The following is a 19,501-nucleotide window of genomic DNA, read 5'->3' on the forward strand; positions in this document are numbered from 1 at the left end:
ATGTAACATTTTCGAGTTGCCAATCTTCTAATTGAAATTGAAAGTATTGGATCGATTTTGGATTATATGGACACTCGTAGATGTGATATTAATTATGCACAACAAACATGGATATATTGACGACCGTTGTTGAAAACCTTTGATACTGTCGTCGCAGCACGGATAGGGGTGTTGTCTGTCTGGTAACGCGATACATATATTACATGAAGTTGAGAAACCAAAATTTGTGAACTATGTCTCTAAATACCTCGCAATTACCAAGCACCCCGAGCGAAACGTTACGCTTAAGGGGACTTTCGATTGGAATGTCTCCATTGTAAAACAAAATCAATACTGTAATGGGTGTTTGAAAACAACAGACCCCATTGACGCGTCTGCGTTGAGTTCATAGGGTTCATAGTCATAAAAAGGGCCACGAAAAACATTTTCCAACCGTAAATGTGCCAGCCTTCAAGCGGAAAGTGAGTCGGTGTCACGTGTTTCACTATGTTTTGTTTCGTTTTTAGTTGCTGAATCGACAATAAACGTTTATTACCAATTGTAGTTAATATTCGTTTGCGTTCACGATGTTTGATATTGTTTTGTAATAGGTCATAAGTTTAAATTAATATCAGGAAGTAAACAACATCGAAATGTCAAAAAAATTGGAAGAATCCTTTGAGGCTTACAAGAATCGCACCGATCGTCGAGCCGCAGAGATGACCTGCGACAACTTTTTGCTGGTAAACTTGTGCGTAATACGCTACAATTAACAATGTGTAAACCAGGGGTGTCCAACCCGTGGCCCGCGCGGTATTTTTCGAAATGACTTATATAATGAACTTTAACGCCTGTCCAATTTATGGCGATCTTACATTCCGAGGATTGGCCATTATTGTTTGCTTTAATTCTTTGTTAATAGAGTAATACACAACTGTTCAAGTTACTTTTATTGCATCACAATGCACATTGTTACGCATCACAATTTCTGAATTGTTACGTCTATAATCTTGCTCTTGCTTTAAGAGACAGTCAATATTTCTTGCTTCATTGTTGTACATCTGATATCAAACACTCGCGCAAAACGCCTTCAGCAGTGAAATATCTTACGCACTCTGCAGTGATATAGATTATGCCAAATAAGAAACGAAAAGCAAGTAACGCTAACAGAATATACTAATAAGAAAAGTGGACATGTGGACAGCCATTTTAAGATTACAAATTAGCAGTAAACACTCAAGTGGCCCGCGCAATCATTCGTAAACCGCATGTGGCCCTTTGGCTAAAAAGGTTGGACACCCCTGGTGTAAACGATAGGGCAATGTAAGACTGTGAATTAAAAGGTTTAACGATCCCAGTCAAAAAAGTAATTTTAACCGGATAATAGGATTCGCATCCTATTTATAAAGAAAATCGCTCCCTAAAAATCGCTTTTCATCTCTAAAATGCAAACTGAAAAGTAGGATTTTCTGACTGCTTTGTGCATTGTGCGTGAATTCGTATGATTGATGTTTACGGATACGCTTCAGCAAAAACAGTTCGCAGAAACGATGACTCCAGACAAACAAGCCACATAAGCTTAGTTCAAGTTCGAGCATCTGATTTTAAAAACAACAAAACATCACGTTTCGTTACGGGTACGATAAAAAGCTGTCCAACTTTTGGGAACCTGAAATTTGCTTACAGGCACTTTCTTATTATGCATGCCCGCTTCAATTTTTTGTGATATAAATTGTACCTTTGTCATAGTGTTGTCAAGATTGTGGAATTGTTGACGAGGAAACGATTCGGAAAGAAGATGTCGAACTCGAATACAAAGATCATAGGTATTTCAAGTTGTTTCACAAAGTAGCAATAACATTAAAGTTAAAGCGATGTACATATCCGCTGTCCATGTACGACTATCTTGTGGTTACTGACAATGAAACACAATGAATAAAATCGTGGCTTTCATCATATATTGCCAATTTTTAAATTTTACGTTCTATTTAACGGCTTAACACATGCACCACTTTCCAAGTTACAACAAATGTAACTTTGCTGCCAAAGTTCAAATGTCTAAACATTTTGAAAAAAAGATTTCGACAAAAACTCGATTTTTGTTTTCGAATTTCGTATGTCGCAAAATTAACACATATTAACTTTAATGACCAAGAAGGGCAATAACGAAACGAAATAGATTATTACATCAAGAAATCAAAATTGCTGATTTTACGTGTAATAATAGCATAATAATATCTCAGTGTTTGTGCGGGCTCACCAAGTCCTTACTTCAAGGTCCCCGACCTATCCCTGATTTACACGTCAATCTAGAAAAACGTTTCGTCGAAACCATATAAAACTACAAATGTAGCTGTCTGTTTTAATTATAATTCTTTACGTTTGCATGTTTAAGTCATTATTTTAAATAATAGTGCGCAATTCCAATAAACCTGGCGCTCGAAGCTTTGGTTGGCAAGCGAGGTGGTTTTTCATGGCACGCCAACCGACTTGCGTGTTTATATTAAAGCAGTGGTTCCCAACCTTTTTGTAGTCACGGACCCCCTTTATAAATCTTATCGGTCCGCGGACCCCCAAGGTAATTTAATCTTTTTTTCGTTTCCCGCATTATGCGTTATTATACGTTCGTTTTGGGGGGCAGAATTTTAATCAAACTTCACAGTCCGTTAATCTCAATAAAGTTCTGTACTGTAGCAGTCAATGCACTAAAAGAGATAAATGTGTTGTGATGTCACAATAGAGGTAACAATCACAAGTTTTCCTGATGCAAGGGTTTGATTAACAGTTTGCACTTATATACAGGATTGTAAAAACGGTTTGGGAACTTAAAAATATTGTACTGTTGTTAATGCTACTACAAATGTTTGCCTCCACGGACCCCCTGAAACCGTCTCACGGACCCCTTGGGGGTCCGCGAACCCCAGGTTGGGAACCACTGTATTAAAGTAACAATTTAACCTAGAAAACTGCTTGTTTTCAGTTTTGATCGTCCCGTTGTCTTAAAGTTTAACGTTGCATGCACAAAACGCTCTGCTTTTTCGTTATTATTGACATCTGCTGGCACGAACCACTATTATTTGGAAAAACGCTGGAACGCGAGGTCATTAACACATAACAAGTAAATTGGCAGGCGTCGCCTAAAAGATTGCCGACCCCTGCTTTAGACATACTGAAATAATGTCTTTGCAATATTTCAGTATGTTTAAAAGCTTCAAGCGCCAGGAAAACTTGGCAGACTATTGCGCTAAACCAAGTCTTACCTCGCCAATATTGTTTCATAATCAGATTTTGAGCATCGCCCCATTCGCACCCCCTCCCCCCAAATGGTATGTGTGGATAGGATTTAAACAGGATGTATTATCGACCCTATTCGTTTCAATTTAACAGACCAGAAGGTGAGCGTTGGGACTTTGATTGCTTCCAAAAATGCCTCTTAAAAATTGCTCAGAAAAGGCTTAAAGGTGAAGAGCCAGAAAACATATTCACGATGGTTGAAGGTCACAGGCCCGCTTCCTAAACCAATCGTGTTTCTCAAATGCCAAAGATTGCCAGTTTTAAGTTTCTTAACTTTGTAATATTCTGAAAATTTAAAATGTTCCAAATTCAATCTGCTGTGTGTTGTCAATTAATTAATGAACGACCTTGGTTTGTACGTTGTGTAATAAACAGTTTCAAGCAGGACTGGAGAGCCAAAGATATTTTTGAGCAGTCAGAGGAAATTGACTTACTCGGACTTTGATTAGTGAAAAATAAAATTTTTAAATATATTTTTTATTTTTTTGGGGGATTGAAACCTATTATTATTGACTAGTTACGTTTATACCTATCAGTATGCCGAAAATGCATTTGAATCAAGTGTATTGGTCATTATTATTAACAAGAACAAATCCGAGTTGGGGTAGGATCTTCAAAATTTCTACGAGTAGGAGGTTCAGACTACAGACTATACCCATTCCTGGTTTAAGTTCAGGGCATTAGTTTGCCATCAATTTTGAACATGTTAATCCAGTGGGTGTCTGGGTGCCTTTGTTAGCTTGTTTAAGCTTTTGTTGCTACTTTAGCAAAGTATTAAGCTTTAGGAAACAAAAGGCGTAACTTCTGGTAATTGTTGAGCAGTCTTTAGCAAAATTTTGCAAAAACATAACTAAGTTAAATTGCCTAATATGCAAAAGTTTAAATTAACTACCAGCTTAGAAAAACTGGCAACTTAGTTAATATCTCACATCTAATGTTATATGAAATGCACAATGTTGCGCCAGTTTGTATTAGCAGGATGGCACACATTCACACCACAGTAGAAAAAATGTACAACAGTTCGTGACAACAAAATCCCAAGTCATTACAGATTTGTGGTGAATAATTTCTATGGCAGTAAATAACTAAGTTACAATAATCACTTATGTTAGAGTTACAGAACATGGTTGAAAGAGAAAAGGTATGCACAAAAGCTTGTAGGTCACAAATTTCAAGGAAAACACTTTTTATGTGTATCTACCAACACCTTGCTATACACTTAAAATATACATCAGCCAATGCTCCAAATTGTAGCAGCATACACTTCTTTCCTCTTGTTTTTTAGTAGTTCATTTCTAGGTACCACCATATTACTATTCAAAAAAGGATTTAGTCATCAATTGAAATGTTGCGGAATAGGTAACTCATGCTTTCTCCATTATGAATTCTTCTTATTGCTTCCGACATAATAAAAGATATATCCACTGTTTTTATTTTATGGCACTGTAGTTTTTGCAGCTCATGAGGTACTGTGTTTGTCACTACAACCTGTAAATAAAGGAACTATGTGTCAACAATGCACCTCCATGAGATCTTTAGGTTGGCAATACCTTAAATTAAATAAGTCTCTTTTAGACAGGCATAAAAGCAAATGTTACTTAATTCAAATCTTTACTGCCAGCTTGCAAAAACCCATGTCCAACTTCATACTTATGATCATATTATCTCATCTAGGTTGAAATAAAAAAATCACAAAATATGTTACTTCATCAATCGATGAGTCTTCAAGAATCCTTGGTGCATCCAAAGAAAGCAAACCATGTGTGGCCATGACATATACCTTGTAGGCACCTCGTTCCTTTAAAATGTCTGCAGCTGCTACAAATGGATCAATGTCATCAATAATATCGTCCTAAAATGAAAAAAAACTTTTTAGATGTAAATACATTTTCTTATTGGATTAAGGGGAAGTTGAGAAAAACAAACTAAAATATATTATGTGTTCAATTTGATCAAGTCTATTACTGTTGAAAAAAAAGTTTCAGCAGAAATCTGATACGGACAGGATCCAAACTCACCACAATAATTGCAATTTTGCCCCCAACATCACCAACTACGTTGATAGGAGGTTTTTCCTTTGCTGTCAATACTGTATCAAAGCACGATTTTCATTATAAAACAAAACTATTAGACCTCAACACCAAAAAAACCCACTTACATGGAATTTCTAAGGCCTCAAAATGTCCAGTGGACACACTTCGTATTCTTGGCACCCCAATTGCTGCAGCTTTACGTTCTGCAAAAATAAATAGAATAGGACTAGTATTCTTAACCAGCAAAAAGTAAATCCAAATTTGAATTGATGAAAAACCAATAAATGTGCCATTAACAAAAAACATTTTGCCCTAAAATGTCGTAACATATGTGTATTAAACTAAAATGTTGGTTTTCAGACAAGCACATGACACAATTTGTAGCCGTTTTGAACTTTTTTGTCATGCCTGGAAAACCTGTCCAGGTTCCTATTCATGTTTCTAACCTTGCATTATCTGCCATGAATCCCTTACATCACCCCTTCCTGACTGTAAAGGTGCAGACTGTGATTGTGCTGAGGTAGGTGGAGGTGAATGTCGCCCATCTTCTCGGTCAGAATCAAAATCTTGTGGTTCACCATGGATAACAGCTATGCCCAAGCGTAGACGCTCAGCATATGACTGCGCCTTTTTGGCTGATGCTGGAGTTTTGGCAACAATAACAGCATTTCTGTAGTCTGGTATCTGCGAAACAGTTTTTGTTGCCAGTTAAAATCTAATTGTTGTTTTCAGGCTATCTTTGTAAACAAGTCATTTAAAGAGATATAAACAATTCATCAAATGTGCTGCTGTCAACTTTCAGTAGTCTTTTTTATTGAATAAAATGATAAAAAAATGTGATCCAGTCAATTTAAAAAATTGTTACAATATTAAATCCAGAAAAACAGTTAAAAACAGTTTGAAGTGCAAATTTCTGTCTATAAGTAAAAACAAATTGCAGTTGTTGTTAATGACCACAGTCATCTGCATATACACCTCTATTCTACAGGTTATTTTCTGTTCAATAACTCTAAAATAAATTTTAAAAAGTCAAGTTTATATACTTGGTCTTGAATGTACTGCATCAAAAATGGTGAAGCTCTTAAATTGTCAACAGGGACATCAAAAAACCCTTGAATTTCCTTCTGGTGAAGATCCATTGTAATTACATGATCAAGACCTGAAAAAAACAAAGTGTTTTCCAAATAAAGTGATGATACAATAGTTCACTCTCATTATGTTAGAATATGATGTTAATGATGTTTGCCTTTTTTATTAAGTCATGGGCTTTTATTAAGTCAAAAATTTATCACTGATATTTAAAAATAAGGTAAAAACTTTTAACTTACCTGATTTGCACAACATCGATGCCACAAGTTTTGAAACAACTGACCCTCTTTTTCTCATTTTGCATTGTTTGGAATATGGCAAGTAAGGAATGACTCCAATAATGCGTTTGGCTGATGAGGTTTTGCAAGCGTAAGCCATAATAAGTAGTTCCATCACAGCATCATTTACATCCCTATATATGCGAGAAACATTTGGTGCATAAGCTAAAGCAAAATACTGGAAAGGCATGTACTTGTTTTCAGAAGACACATTTTAATTTCATTTAGTGAGCATGGCAACAATACATAAACATTTCAAGTGGAACTGTTAACATGAAAATGCAATTTCATGTAACCAATAATTTGATCACTGTTACTGTATTTTGCCAGTAATAAACACCAAAACCTAATATAAGTTTTATTTTTGCCTAAATGTTTACTTTCCTAAAAATATATGCATATTTATATACCTGCTTCCAGTTTGTAGAATAAAAACATCTTTGCCTCGAACAGATTCACCAATATCTACAATTGTTTCTTTGTTTGGTTTTTGATAAACGGCACATGTACCAATTTTGATTGGCATCCGGCTGAAGGTAAAACATATTTATGATTAACCAAAACAGTTTTTGTCAAATGTGTGTATTATGTAAATCATTATTGTACATTTTGAAATACCTAAATCAGTTTGTTTGTTTTATCAAAAAAGTTAACATATGAAACACTGACAACCCACCTTGCAACCAGTCTTGCAAGTTCAGGATGTGAATTTCCGGTGAATAACAAAATGTCTTTTCCTGAATCAGGATAAGCATTCATACCGGAGGAAAACGAGGAATCCAGCTTTATTTTATATGTTATGCCTGGGTTTGTAAAAAACTTATAAAGCAACCAAAGCCTACCTACCAGACGCAAATTAAGAAATGGATTTAAGTTTCTGCACAAACTGCACAGTACGCATGGGTCAAGTAAGCACTAAGCAGCATGCTTCGGAGTTCGGACGTAAACACAGCAACCGCACGTGTACACAGAAACAATAAAATACAAAAACGTTTTTTTTTTAATGCGTAGCCTACCGTATTTGCTCGATTGTAAGCCGCCCTCGTTTATAAGCCGCCCTCGATTGTAAGCCGCATGTTGAGGTGTTAAAAAAATAATGTAAGCCGCCCTCGATTGTAAGCCGCACGCTGGAATTTTAGATATGATAGTTTCCTAACACATCTTTCTGTAGTTATATGGTATGACTATTTGTCCATATCTGTTAGTTACGTTGATAATTGTACCCGACAGAACGTATAACGACGTATAATCTGTACACGCATACATGTTTTGAACCCCAAATAATTTAAAATGTTGAAGTGTAGAAATGATTTCGGTTTAAAAATTAAAATATAAGCCGCCCTCGATTATAAGCCGCACAAACGGCAGCTAAAAAACAATATAAGCCGCGGCTTACAATCGAGCAAATACGGTATGCTAATAAAATTCAAATACAATGGGAACTTTTATCCATATATCAGGCAATAATATACCAAACATTGAAACGGTACTCTTACACTTTTTGGGCTTCAATTGCATGCAATAATTGACCGTGGGTCGCATAATAACAGGAAAAGTTGGCTATATAAAGCAGTGTCTCCTAACCGCCGGTCCGTGTGAACATTTTGCCGGTCCGCAAATCATCTCACTTTATGCCAAGCTACTTTTTAAAATGGAATGATAAGTAGGCCTATCGCAAAATTGATTACCTGCGAAACTCATTTTACGCTTGGCTGTAAAACTGGGGTAGCTCTCCATCGTTAATACCCGCAAAATTGTTTAATAAGCTTTCGTGACGTTTATGATTGTTTTGTCAGCGTCTATAGCAGTGGTTCCCAACCTTTTGTGGACCGTGGCCCCCTAAAAGTAACTTTTGGGCTTCGTGGCCCCCCTTAAGTAACCCTGTAGGATCTGTGGCCCCCCTAAAAATGTAAATGGCAATCTCGTGTTGAAATTTGGTACTAATTTAGGCTTTAAACAGGTCCAATAGCGTAAATAAGAATCTGTAATTGTGAAAACCTTACTATACACAAATAGTATGTGAAATAGTCGATTAAATTAGGGAATAATGTTAAAAAGAAAATGGCTTTTAGTGGGTGTTTCTGGTGAATCTACACCCGTGGCCCCCCAGAACACAGCTCGTGGACCCCCTGGGGGGCCATGGCCCTGGTTGGGAACCACTGGTCTATAGCATTTCAACATTTTTTTTGTAAAACAAAGTTATTCTTTACTTTTGAGATGATTTGAGATGAGATTTATACTGGAAGCGAAACAATAGCAAACATCCCACTAACATTGATTTTGTATGTAATGTAAATGGATTGGCGTTTTGTTGTTCGAGTTAAGTTGATTGCCGCTTGGTTGTAAGTTTTCGTTCTAAATACAAAGGCTATGACTAAATCTTGCATAATGTTGCACAACGACAACTTTGGTGAACAGAAAGCTTACAATATCTGTTGCATTTACCGCGATCTTTTATTGTCGGTCCGTGGAATTTGTGTTTAATTTTTACCGGTCCCACGGTGGAGAAAGGTTGGGAAGCACTGATGTAGGCCAGAGAACATGAACGACCGTGCAGGCCTATGTATTTTGCGGGCCATTGCAGCTAGTTGGCAATATGTTTTGACATGTTGTGTGGTGGCTTGCGTGAATATTAGAGTAATGGATGCAACATGACACCACAATCGTGTCGTGTCACAAGAAACTTGCCCCGGGCTCGTTAACTACAACTAACCCGTTTTGCAGAGAAAAGACAAGGTCAGCGTGTCCAAGATGAACTGCTTGCAGTTAGTGTTGCTTTTAACTGTTTTCATGCAACAAGTTTACAGTCACAAATTTGCGATGCGTCCATTGGATATTTTGATCAGTCAAATGAGTAAAGAATTGCAAGAGCAGCAAAATGTGATTGATTTTCTGGAAAGGATAAATCCAAGCGCCCTGATAACTTTCAACAATGTAGGACCAGCATGTTCAAAAGCTTTGCAAAAAATAAGCAATGGATTTCAGGTTCAAGAATCCGACGCGATGCACGGTATAAATGACATTTTCGTTTTGCATTTTGGAATTCATTTATTTCATTGGAATTGGTTATAGCCAGTGGTGGGTTTCAGTCGGTTCGCACCGGTTCTATAGAACCGTCTCACTAAACTTTATGAGATCAGCGAACCGGTTAGCATTACTGGTTACTGTCAATGGACTTTTTGTAACAGAACCGGCTGAAAAATATGACTTTTGTGATAGAACCGACTGACTAAAAATTGAATCCCACCACCTGTTGTAGCTTGTACTAGGCTACCATTAGCAAAGCTGGCTTGAAGGTCCACTTTAAAATTCCCACGCTTTGTATGCTATAACCATGCATAGATCATTGTGAAATTTAAAAACGGCTTGCTGTCTTTTGTTTAAAAACAAACTGCATAATAAAAAAGATTCCCAAACTAGACATAAACAAGCAACTGTGTCATCCTTGTTTGTTTTTTTCACACCACCCATCAGGAGCAAACACTATAGTAGTCTGGCCACCTTCGGCGCTCGAGTAAGATTTAGTACGGTCCATGGCTTTACGAGTCTCTGATCAATTTCTAACACTGAAACCACTTGTATAATCTATTATGTTTAACTATAGTGGTGGATTCGTGGGGTACAATTGATACTGGAATTTTGAAGGGCTCCTTTGTGTTTCCGGGAAGATATTTTGATTGCATAGAAGTCTCAAACCAATTTTACAAGGGAAAACACTGCACCGTCAATGTAGAAGTCGATGCATCAAAGGTAAAAGTTTGCGCTGGTTAAACAACTGGTGTTTTTCGACTTATAGTTCCGGAAAGTAAAATATAAATAAATTTGGACCCAATATATTTTATGTGAACACTGTTTTGGAAACAGACTGCTGCAATTGCCTTTGATGACACACTGGAGCTGACGGTCGGGGGATGTTTTCCTGAAGTATGTACCAAGCTAGAGATTACGTCATTATTTGGTGAAGTACCAAGTAATATGACGTTCAACGTCAAGTGCCCGAGAGACCTGCAGGAATACAATATTTACCTTTACGTACTCACGTAAGAAATATGTTTAGCCTTAGCGAAGAGCAGAAAATTTGGCAGTTGAAGTTAACATATACGTTCTTGTGTGCAGTTCGATTTTAATTTTTACGCAAAAGAAATTACTAGTGTAAACTTTTTGATTATTTTAAGCAGTAGGCTACCGTGCTTTGACCCACTTATTTTTTTTCTTTTTAACAGCTTTGTAACATTGATTTTGCTGACGTTGGTCTCTCTGGCATCTGTTTACGACTTTGTTACGTCACAAGTAAAAAAAGAACCTGGACACCCAAATACCGAAAGTTAGGACTTTTGTCTGTTATTTAGTCTAATAAGTGCTTGGGCTATAAGATATTCGTCTGTTTTCAGATAGCAGATATAAATTAATGGTGCAATGCTTTTCACTACAACGCAACACAAGGAGTTTGTTCAGCAGTCAACAAAACAAAGATGAGATCAGTTGCATCAATGGCATTAGAGCTGTTTCGGTGATATGGGTTATATGGGGACATGCTTATCTTATTCCTATCAAGTTTGCAGGTAATGTACAAGTTCAAAAATATTTTTCCCAAACACACATTAAAATTAGCTCAGTGACAAATAAAAAGTTTTAATGGTGCTATGGTGGCTGACAGTCCGCAACAACGGTTTATACGCCTATTTAAGAATAGATTTGTAAGGTAGATAACGCTTTGACGATGATGGACATTTTGACAACTTCTTGGTCTCTTCAACCGGTTATCAACGGAACTTTTTCGGTCGATTCTTTTTTCTTCGTCAGTGGACTGTTGGTTTGTTATCACGGGTTAAACGCAATAAAGCAAAACGGCAACGGAATCAATTACTTGGCCATGCTTGTGTACAGATACATAAGGTAAAAAGGGTGAGATTAGTAACACACAAGTTTGAAATAAAATACGCCTTTACAACTGCTTTCCACAGGTTGACACCGTCGCTTGGATCTTTGATTCTTATTGCATTAGCTGGTCCCTTATTGCAAATTGGACCCTTTTGGGAAGAAAAAAGTGTTTTTGTATCAGATCAATGTCGGTCGTACTGGTGGAGCAACTTAATATACGTTAACAATTTGTTCCCACCACATATGCCTGATCAGGTACAGTAACATCATTGCAACAATTTTTCCCCACCGAAACACAGTATACATCTAAACCAGTGGTTCTTAACCTGTGGGTAAATACTTCCAAACGGGTAATTTCATAATTTTGAGGGGTAAACGTTATTTTTTAGTTTTGTGACAGCATTGTTTTGTGACGTTATAGTTCTCGACTTCAGGTTTTTGAAAATGTGAACAAAAAAATTCACCGGCTTATTGTTCCGGAACCACTGTTCTAATGTATGCCTACTTCTTATGTATTTTTTGTAGTGCTGTGATTGGACTTGGTATCTCGCTAACGACATGCAATTTTTTATGGTCTTTATGCTTCTGTTGCCGTGGTTACACAGGTAAGTGTGAGGTCACTGCATTACTGATACAGAATGGTTTTTTAAACAGAAAACAAATTTCACAGTTATAAAATGAAACAAATGTTATAGGTCTCCAAAAATAGGATTGCTTCTTGCTTGTATGGTGTTTTTATCCTGTGTGGTTGCAACGTTTGTTCTGTCGATTATGACGTCACAACAGCCCCAAGTGATTTTTCGAACTATCAAGTATGGGAAGTTTTACTGCGATTACCAACAAGTTTTGCACATTAAGACTATTTAATTTTTTTCGTTTAAAGTGACCTTCCGGACAAACAACTGCTACTTAGACATAAAAGGTTTTTGCCCAATTTTAAACATGTTCGAAACTTGTTTGCACACAACTTCGTACGGATTTCGTTTTTAACGTAGTATAAGAGGAACTTCTATGACAGGCTAACTTAAAATAATAACAAAGTCGTCATAAAAATAATATAGGGTAAAGCAAAAACAACTGTTTACGGAGATGACTGACCGAACAGAGAATCCATTCAGAACTGATATTTACACAAAACCGTGGAGTCGTATTTCCACATATCTGGTGGGAGTTGTGACCGGGTTCGTTCTGCACAACAAAAATAAAATTTATATTACCGGGGTGAGTTACTTTTGCGTCTTTCTGATTTGCACTTTTCATAGGTTATCAGTCCATAAAATAACCAGTGCCTAGTACCTTTTAATTGTTGTTTTTAAAAGTTGCAAGCAACCTTTGGGTGGGCGGCCTGCATTATCTGCACGTACATCAGTATCTTCTCGTTGAAACCATCGTTAGAGATCGTCCTACCACTCAATTTGTGGCTCGCAGCTTTGTACAACTCACTTTCAAGACCATTGTTCGGTGCTGCCCTGGCTTGGTTAACTATCGCTTGCGTGAAAGGCAACGGAGGTAGGCCTATTTAAAAATAACTAATATGTTGCGTCGCCATATGAAGGGTCGTATACATTGCAAAGTTCCCTAAACAACTGTAGTTTCGCACATAAAAAGTAAGGTGATCACATTATTCGTGCGTCATGTCAATGCACGTTACTATTAAATAAAACAAGCTTGATTTGGGTCTAGACTTTACACTTGGTCTCATTTGTGGCGCAATCAACTAACTATCGATCCTATGTTGGACTTCGTTTAGAACCGGATTAAGACTTTCGAATTTATTCCCGCAAAGTGTTTATTTTTTGAGCGAGGCGAACCTGAAAGCATAAATTGTTGGTGTATTGCTTACATTCACAGACAACGTAGCGATTACTTTTATAGAAGCTTTTTGTCGCCTAATAACGAGTTTTTTCACACTTCCTAAAAACTGACATCGCGTCTCGTAAGTTGACATTGCGTTTCAAGTGTAATATCAATTTGCCAGAGAAAAGATCAGTAATTTTTACTTGAAGGCTGGGACGACGGTCGAGACAACCTAAAACATGTCGTAGTACCAAAATCTTCAAAATGTCTTTTTAGGATTACTCAGCACATTTCTCAGCAACCCTGCTTTCCAACCTCTGGTGAAGCTTTCCTACGCCACATATCTTTTGCATCCAATGGTTATTTGGATGTTGCTGGCAACGAGAGAAACCAGAATTCATTACAGTACCAGAACCATATCTATGCTGTTTATAAGTATGTCTATTTACAGTTAGAAATACGCAATGTGTCCATGTAACAAAAACAAGAGTTAACAAATAAAACCCCGATAGTTATACAAACAAATCGGAACAGTAAAACAGTTCTTCCACATCGTTACACAATTAGGGAAACATTTAAATTTTTCTTTTTGTTTAAAACTTATTTGTCAACAGGTTCGTGTCTTTTGTCTGGAATCCTGGCATTTGTGTTTGTAATGCTGGTGGAGGCACCGGCGATGAAACTCGCGAAAATATTCTTCATTAAACGAAAACCAGTAAAGAAGCTCGACTAATTTTGATTTTACACATCACAATAAAGAATCAGAATTTTTCAACTGTAGTATTTTTCAGCATGTGCAATTTTTATGGGACTGTAAGGAGTCCCTGGCTAACATGATGCCCATGGCTATCGACTAGTTTTACACTTGTACATTTAGTTAAATATTCCGTTGAAAATATTCACTGCATATTTCCCTTTGAATTTAGCCAGAGTGTTTGAAAAGAAATCCGCAAAACCATGGCTATGAAATTGTAACAGACATGTTTGTTGCAGAATACCAACACAACATTTTTATGCAATTTTAATCTTACATTTATTAAAACACTTTACACTGTTGGTGTTTATCCAAACTAGATAGTCTGTTTAAGATGATTTACAACCACATTATAACCTACTGCCCTGTTAAAATGTCTACAAAACAGAAGTATGGTGTTTTATTACATGTATTATTTCTATGACATATTTCAAATTGACTTGTATTGCATATCTGTAAATATTATTCAAACAAAATTGCAATGTTAAACATAATAAATGTTCTTGACATTAAGTGACAGAAAGGCAGTAGCCCTAATGTTTCAGTAATGTAGTAAAGGAAAGATTTGGGAGTTCACAATTAGGTACATCAGGAAAATTACAAATGTAAATTTGAAGACAATGCTTTCATCAATTGGACACATAGAATCTGTATACAAGGGCTACCCCGAGAGCAATAAGACCAGGAATCAACCAGTTTGACAATGCTCTGCAAAAAAAAAACATTTATGACTAAATTTATTTAGTTATTGACTAATGTTTTTTTTTTATTTTTTTTTACTTCAGTCGAACCTTGTGCAACTCATGTGTTTAAAAACGGAATTACATTTGGAAAGCACACCAGGTCTGCAACAGCAGTAACGCTTGATTAAAATGAGGCTTCCATGCAAAGCATACATTAAAATACTATTCAATTTTTTTCCACTCTGCATGTTAAAGTTGTCGAAAAATTGCACCCTCAGGCATATTCTACCAAGCAAATAAATTGTTCATTAAAATACACATCAAACAAAGCGGAAAGCTAAAAAAAACATAGAGTAGATTTTGCAAATAAATCAACTTAAACACCTGCTTGTGTTTTCATTTTCAAACACTAAAACATCTAGGCCAGTGGTTCCCAACCTGGGGTTCGTGGACCACCAAGGGGTCCGTGAGATGGTTTCAGGGGGTTCGTGGAGGTAAACAGTCGTAGCATTTACAACAGTACAATATTTTTAAGTTCCCAAACCGTTTTTACAGTCCTGCATACAACTGTTTATCAAACACTTGAATCAGAAAAACTTGTGATTGTTATCTCCATTGTGACATCACAACATACATGGACAATATAACTTTTTGTGCTTTGTTTCAAGTATATATTGTACACAAGAAAATTTATCTCTTCGTTGCGTTGACTGCAACAGTACAGAACTTTATTGAGATTGAAGGACTGTGAAGGTTGATTAAAGTTCTGCCCCCAAAAAACGAAAGTACAATAATGTATAATGCAGGAAACGAAAAAGACTAAATTATGTTGGGGTTCCGCGGACCTATAAAATTTATTAAATGAAAAGACAGGTTAGGAACTACAAAAAGGTTAGGAACCACTGATCTAGGCCTTTAAGCAGTCAGATGTAAATTAAAAATAATTGACTTAAATTGTTATTTTTGATGGAAATATAGCATTAAACCTGCAGTGGTAATGCTGCAAAATCGGTAACATGTCAAGTGACTGTACCAGTTGAATAAACTAACAGGTTTGTCAACGGTGTAATTTACAAACCTGAAGTAACTGGTGTCACAAATGTTTCTATTGTATCTTAAACAAAGCTTTCCAACAACATCATTTTTTCATTGCTAGCCTAAACTAAACATGTTTTTTGTGTAAAAATTCATTCGAATTGATTGTTCAAATAAAAAGAGCTGTGGCCATAAGATTTTATTTGAAAATTGGTCCATTAGAACAAAATGAAATTTTCAATTTTTCTTTCTCAAAACAACTTGTGATTAAATTGAATTTAAAACTTACTTTTGTGTTTTATGTTGATCAGAATATGTTACAAGGCGATTTTCTGCCGAATCAATAAATCTTTGTTAGTTTTTTAAACATAACTTTTTGGGCCAGATGGATATTTTAAAATAAAATATACCGTTGGCAATTTTGAAAAGAAATTTGAAGACAAACAGGAAAAAATTGCAAACAAATTTTGCTTTGGATTTGGGAATAGTCTGCATGCCTAATTTTTTTTTACAATATCCAGCAACATTATTACTGGTGGTTTGAACAAATAGAACAAGAGATGAGTCTTGATACATGCTCTCATCAATGAAGATTTGACAAAGGAAACTCCATCCCTCCCAAAAATTTTGGTTGCAAACATAGGTGCCAAACTCAGTCTGTTATGTTACTGGATGCTACCTTATTATTACAATTACTGACTTAATTAAAAGATTGGGTGATTCCAATCCTATAAAGGTTTTTGAAAACATATCATGAAACATTTTGAAGTTCAAAAAACGAGAATCAGATCTCAGACAGCAAATCAAAAAATCAAATCACTGGAAAATCGCAGAAAAATGAAAAAAGCACAACTACACTTGCAAAAACATAAAATGGCAATATCCAGCACTAAAGCAAAAAACAAAAAATTCTAAATGTTTTAAACTTACGATCCACTTGATCCCTCTCCAGTTGTGACAAATTTGGTTTTGCCTTTCTCGGGAATGTAATCATCCTAAAAATTCATGGTCATTCAGTGTGATTTCATACTTACCAAAAAGGCAGTGCAAGCATTTTGAATTGTCATACTATATTGATTTTTTGGAAGAGTTTGTTACACAAATTAAGCTATTCAAATAAGTAATAATCTTTTTATGTGTCATTGCATTGATTAATTTTAAGAAATCAATGCATCTTATTAGGGTACTTATCACATTGGCTCCCAAACATTTAAAACAAATACAAGCTATGGCTGATGATCTTTTCAGAAAAACTTTTGAAAACAGATTTAGCCTTACTGGGTGTAAATCACCAATGTAATAATCCATCTGCATAGCTCTGGCATCAGAAGAATGTCCTACATCCTCAAAAGCTTCCGTTGAGTCTTGACCTTCAGCACAAAAAGGGATGCAATATTAAAATTTCATTAACAAGTGATACAAAAAAATAATTTGATGGGGTTACAGATCTTGTTAAAATTGACACTAACTTCCTTTTGCAATCAGTCAACCCTTTCCATAAAGGAAAGTAATTAATATACTTGCGACGAAATGCCCTTCAAAAAGGAAACAAAGGGCATTGTTTTATGATTAGCTTAACACTAATACCCAACCCACATATAGCAGTTTCAAAAAAGTGAATGTGACCATGAAACAATTCCTCACTGTGCCACCACTATAATTTGCCATTTTGCAAATATATTTTGTGTGGGTTGGCTGAGGTTTTTAGGTGTATATAATATTCACAGTATTTCTTATAACCTATTTAAAGTTATATTCACATTATGATAAGCATTTTACTTCAATAGGTCAAAAAACACTGTGTCCGATCGCAACTTGTATAGTTATATTTGTCATATTTTTATTTTTCTGTTTTAAAACCCTTTTGCCGTGAAGGTAAAATTGATGAAAATTTCCAACCCAAACCCAAACCCAACAGGTAATCTTAAACTGATTTTATAGGTCTCCTGAAAATTTTTACATAGTATTACCTGCTTGCTCTAAGAGAACTTCTTCACCACCAGGATGCTAAATCAAAAACATATTAATTAAAACTTACTGTATTGCCAGCAAAAAATATAATTAAAATAGGTTAAGAATGATTAAAATGATGATGTTAAGGTGCAGCAAGTGATATTAAGGAGCTCCAAGTGAACCTGTTTATTTTAGATGAACCGGAGTAGAGAGGGCTTCAATTAGAGATACACATAAATTCCCATACCTAATTAATTTCTCATATATATATTGACATATTATTTAAAAATAACTACCCAACAACGCCACCCCAAACACTACCAATCACCTCTTCCAAGAATTTTGTGACATCATAAACTTTGTTGTGCACAATTATCCATGAGGATTTAACATCATTGTGTTTCTTAACTTCTTCCAAGCGAAAAACTTTTGTTTCTTTTCCTTGAGTTGACATGATTATTAGTGATTATAACACACCAGAAGGTAATACTAAACCACAACAATGAAGTCTGAAAAACAAAAGTTCCAAGCTTATTATAATGGTAACTTGTATTGGTTTAGTAACAAATTTACACCAGAAGTTATTGCAAGCAGTATCTACGTTAGTGTTGCTTTTTAAACACAACCTGGAACTTTGAAACAACAATTAAAATTTATCAAACTATTTTCTAGCTACAATATCCAATATCAAATAATACTAAAGTTTAGATACTTATATTTACAATTTTACATCAATGCTTGTGCTACACCAAGATCAACCTGCATATTTTCATAGACTTTTGCACATACATGTACCACCATATTCTCCAAAACAGAAAAGTCATTCTGGGGCAAAATGTGCCATGTGCCCAGCAAAGCAACTTTGCTATGTCACGTCTCTCGCAAATTCTGTTTACTTACAAGGTCAATGTCAACACACTGCCTGGAGGTCGTTTTTAACACAAAAACCACAGGCGAACTGCTGGATTCGAATTTTACACTTGTTTTTTTATAAATCGCTTTCATAGTACCAGAATCACCTTCATACTTTGGAACACTATATACGGATCTGTTCATAAGTTTAATGGTGAAAATAACGGCCCAAATAGACGTTAAAAGCGACATGCTTTATTGATCAAACGTTTCGGCAAATGCTCATGCCATCATCAGTGATATGAAGGCCACATCAATTGCACCCAGTTATATACACTTTAGTCGCATAAAATATCACTGATGATGGCATGAGCATTTGCCGAAACGTTTGATCAATAAAGCATGTCGCTTTTAACGTCTATTTGGGCCGTTATTTTCACCATTAATTTTATGCGACTAAAGTGTATATAACTGGGTGCAATTGATGTGGCCTTCATATCACTGATGATGGCATGAGCATTTGCCGAAACGTTTGATCAATAAAGCATGTCGCTTTTAACGTCTATTTGGGCCGTTATTTTCACCATTACACCTTCATACTTTCGTAAGAAAAATATTGTGCAACATGTACTTATATCTACAGTGCTTTTTGAACAAAGTAATAAAGACTACCGAAACTCATGCTGAAACACGACCATTTTTTTACGCAACGTTCAACAATATCCTTTCATCGTAGAACAGGGCTGCCACTTTTGTTTCATTGAAAAAATCTAGTTTGCCCTCATAAAATATCTAGAATCATCTAGATTGAAAAATAAAACATCTAAAAGTATATCTAAACATAAAATAATCCAATTTAATGTAATATATTAG

At 35.8% G+C, this 19,501-nt stretch overlaps 4 protein-coding genes across 6 annotated transcripts; 2 read left to right on the forward strand and 2 right to left on the reverse strand.

Moving 5' to 3' along the window:
• Window positions 1-632: 632 nt before the first annotated feature.
• Window positions 633-3,585, forward strand: LOC145209276 (tubulin polymerization-promoting protein family member 2-like). Its single transcript, XM_080079543.1, has 3 exons — window positions 633-722; window positions 1,729-1,805; window positions 3,367-3,585. The coding sequence occupies exons 1-3, from the start codon at window positions 633-635 to the stop codon at window positions 3,494-3,496; spliced, it is 297 nt and encodes a 98-aa protein (XP_079935669.1). The 3' UTR covers window positions 3,497-3,585.
• A 640-nt stretch (window positions 3,586-4,225) lies between these two features.
• On the reverse strand, window positions 4,226-7,605 carry LOC145238359 (phosphoribosyl pyrophosphate synthase-associated protein 2-like). Its single transcript, XM_080101504.1, has 9 exons — window positions 7,350-7,605; window positions 7,084-7,203; window positions 6,635-6,807; window positions 6,350-6,465; window positions 5,753-5,990; window positions 5,432-5,509; window positions 5,292-5,362; window positions 4,979-5,125; window positions 4,226-4,761 (listed from the first exon to the last, which is right to left on the reverse strand). Exons 1-9 carry the CDS (start codon window positions 7,430-7,432, stop codon window positions 4,603-4,605), a joined length of 1,185 nt encoding a protein of 394 aa, XP_079957630.1. The 5' UTR covers window positions 7,433-7,605; the 3' UTR covers window positions 4,226-4,602.
• A 1,784-nt stretch (window positions 7,606-9,389) lies between these two features.
• Window positions 9,390-14,126, forward strand: LOC145230872 (nose resistant to fluoxetine protein 6-like). 2 transcript variants are annotated; one of them, XM_080096306.1, is made up of 13 exons: window positions 9,390-9,683; window positions 10,278-10,423; window positions 10,538-10,713; window positions 10,897-10,997; window positions 11,065-11,235; window positions 11,380-11,569; window positions 11,638-11,809; window positions 12,080-12,159; window positions 12,250-12,366; window positions 12,616-12,775; window positions 12,874-13,063; window positions 13,628-13,786; window positions 13,966-14,126. In XM_080096306.1, the coding sequence occupies exons 1-13, from the start codon at window positions 9,425-9,427 to the stop codon at window positions 14,082-14,084; spliced, it is 2,040 nt and encodes a 679-aa protein (XP_079952432.1). In that variant the 5' UTR covers window positions 9,390-9,424; the 3' UTR covers window positions 14,085-14,126. The 2 variants fall into 2 exon arrangements, with proteins under 2 accessions (XP_079952432.1, XP_079952433.1); XM_080096307.1 differs by lacking the exon at window positions 12,250-12,366.
• Window positions 14,127-14,490: 364 nt separating this feature from the next.
• LOC145230898 (cytochrome b5-like) lies at window positions 14,491-18,305 on the reverse strand. Of its 2 annotated transcripts, XM_080096309.1 has the most exons (6): window positions 18,105-18,305; window positions 17,794-17,830; window positions 17,102-17,193; window positions 16,754-16,818; window positions 16,113-16,155; window positions 14,749-14,813 (listed from the first exon to the last, which is right to left on the reverse strand). In XM_080096309.1, exons 1-5 carry the CDS (start codon window positions 18,228-18,230, stop codon window positions 16,131-16,133), a joined length of 345 nt encoding a protein of 114 aa, XP_079952435.1. In that variant the 5' UTR covers window positions 18,231-18,305; the 3' UTR covers window positions 14,749-14,813; window positions 16,113-16,130. The 2 variants fall into 2 exon arrangements, with proteins under 2 accessions (XP_079952434.1, XP_079952435.1); XM_080096308.1 differs by lacking the exon at window positions 16,113-16,155 and having other exon boundaries at window positions 14,491-14,813; window positions 18,105-18,304.
• Window positions 18,306-19,501: the final 1,196 nt, after the last annotated feature.

Source organism: Phallusia mammillata, chromosome 1 (genome assembly GCF_965637545.1).
Source record: "Phallusia mammillata chromosome 1, kaPhaMamm4.hap1.1, whole genome shotgun sequence".
Taxonomy (NCBI): Eukaryota; Metazoa; Chordata; class Ascidiacea; order Phlebobranchia; family Ascidiidae; genus Phallusia; species Phallusia mammillata.

Bases quoted from the DNA above. Each gene is read 5' to 3' on its own strand.
- LOC145230898 (XM_080096308.1), bottom strand. From the start codon at position 18,230: ATGTCAACTCAAGGAAAAGAAACAAAAGTTTTTCGCTTGGAAGAAGTT. The intron at 16,819-17,101 runs GTAAGGCTAAAT...ATGAATTTTTAG, and splicing joins ACATTGGTGATTTACACCCA to GATGATTACATTCCCGAGAA. The intron at 14,814-16,753 runs GTAAGTTTAAAA...TTTTTTTTGCAG, and splicing joins GGAGAGGGATCAAGTGGATC to AGCATTGTCAAACTGGTTGA.
- LOC145238359 (XM_080101504.1), bottom strand. From the start codon at position 7,432: ATGAATGCTTATCCTGATTCAGGAAAAGACATTTTGTTATTCACCGGA. The intron at 5,363-5,431 runs GTAAGTGGGTTT...GCTTTGATACAG, and splicing joins TGAGGCCTTAGAAATTCCAT to TATTGACAGCAAAGGAAAAA. The intron at 4,762-4,978 runs GTAACATATTTT...CTTTATTTACAG, and splicing joins AAGACTCATCGATTGATGAA to GTTGTAGTGACAAACACAGT.
- LOC145209276 (XM_080079543.1), top strand. From the start codon at position 633: ATGTCAAAAAAATTGGAAGAATCCTTTGAGGCTTACAAGAATCGCACC. The intron at 723-1,728 runs GTAAACTTGTGC...CCTTTGTCATAG, and splicing joins CCTGCGACAACTTTTTGCTG to TGTTGTCAAGATTGTGGAAT. The intron at 1,806-3,366 runs GTATTTCAAGTT...TCAATTTAACAG, and splicing joins CTCGAATACAAAGATCATAG to ACCAGAAGGTGAGCGTTGGG.
- LOC145230872 (XM_080096306.1), top strand. From the start codon at position 9,425: ATGAACTGCTTGCAGTTAGTGTTGCTTTTAACTGTTTTCATGCAACAA. The intron at 10,714-10,896 runs GTAAGAAATATG...TCTTTTTAACAG, and splicing joins ATTTACCTTTACGTACTCAC to CTTTGTAACATTGATTTTGC. The intron at 12,367-12,615 runs GTATGGGAAGTT...AAAATAATATAG, and splicing joins GTGATTTTTCGAACTATCAA to GGTAAAGCAAAAACAACTGT.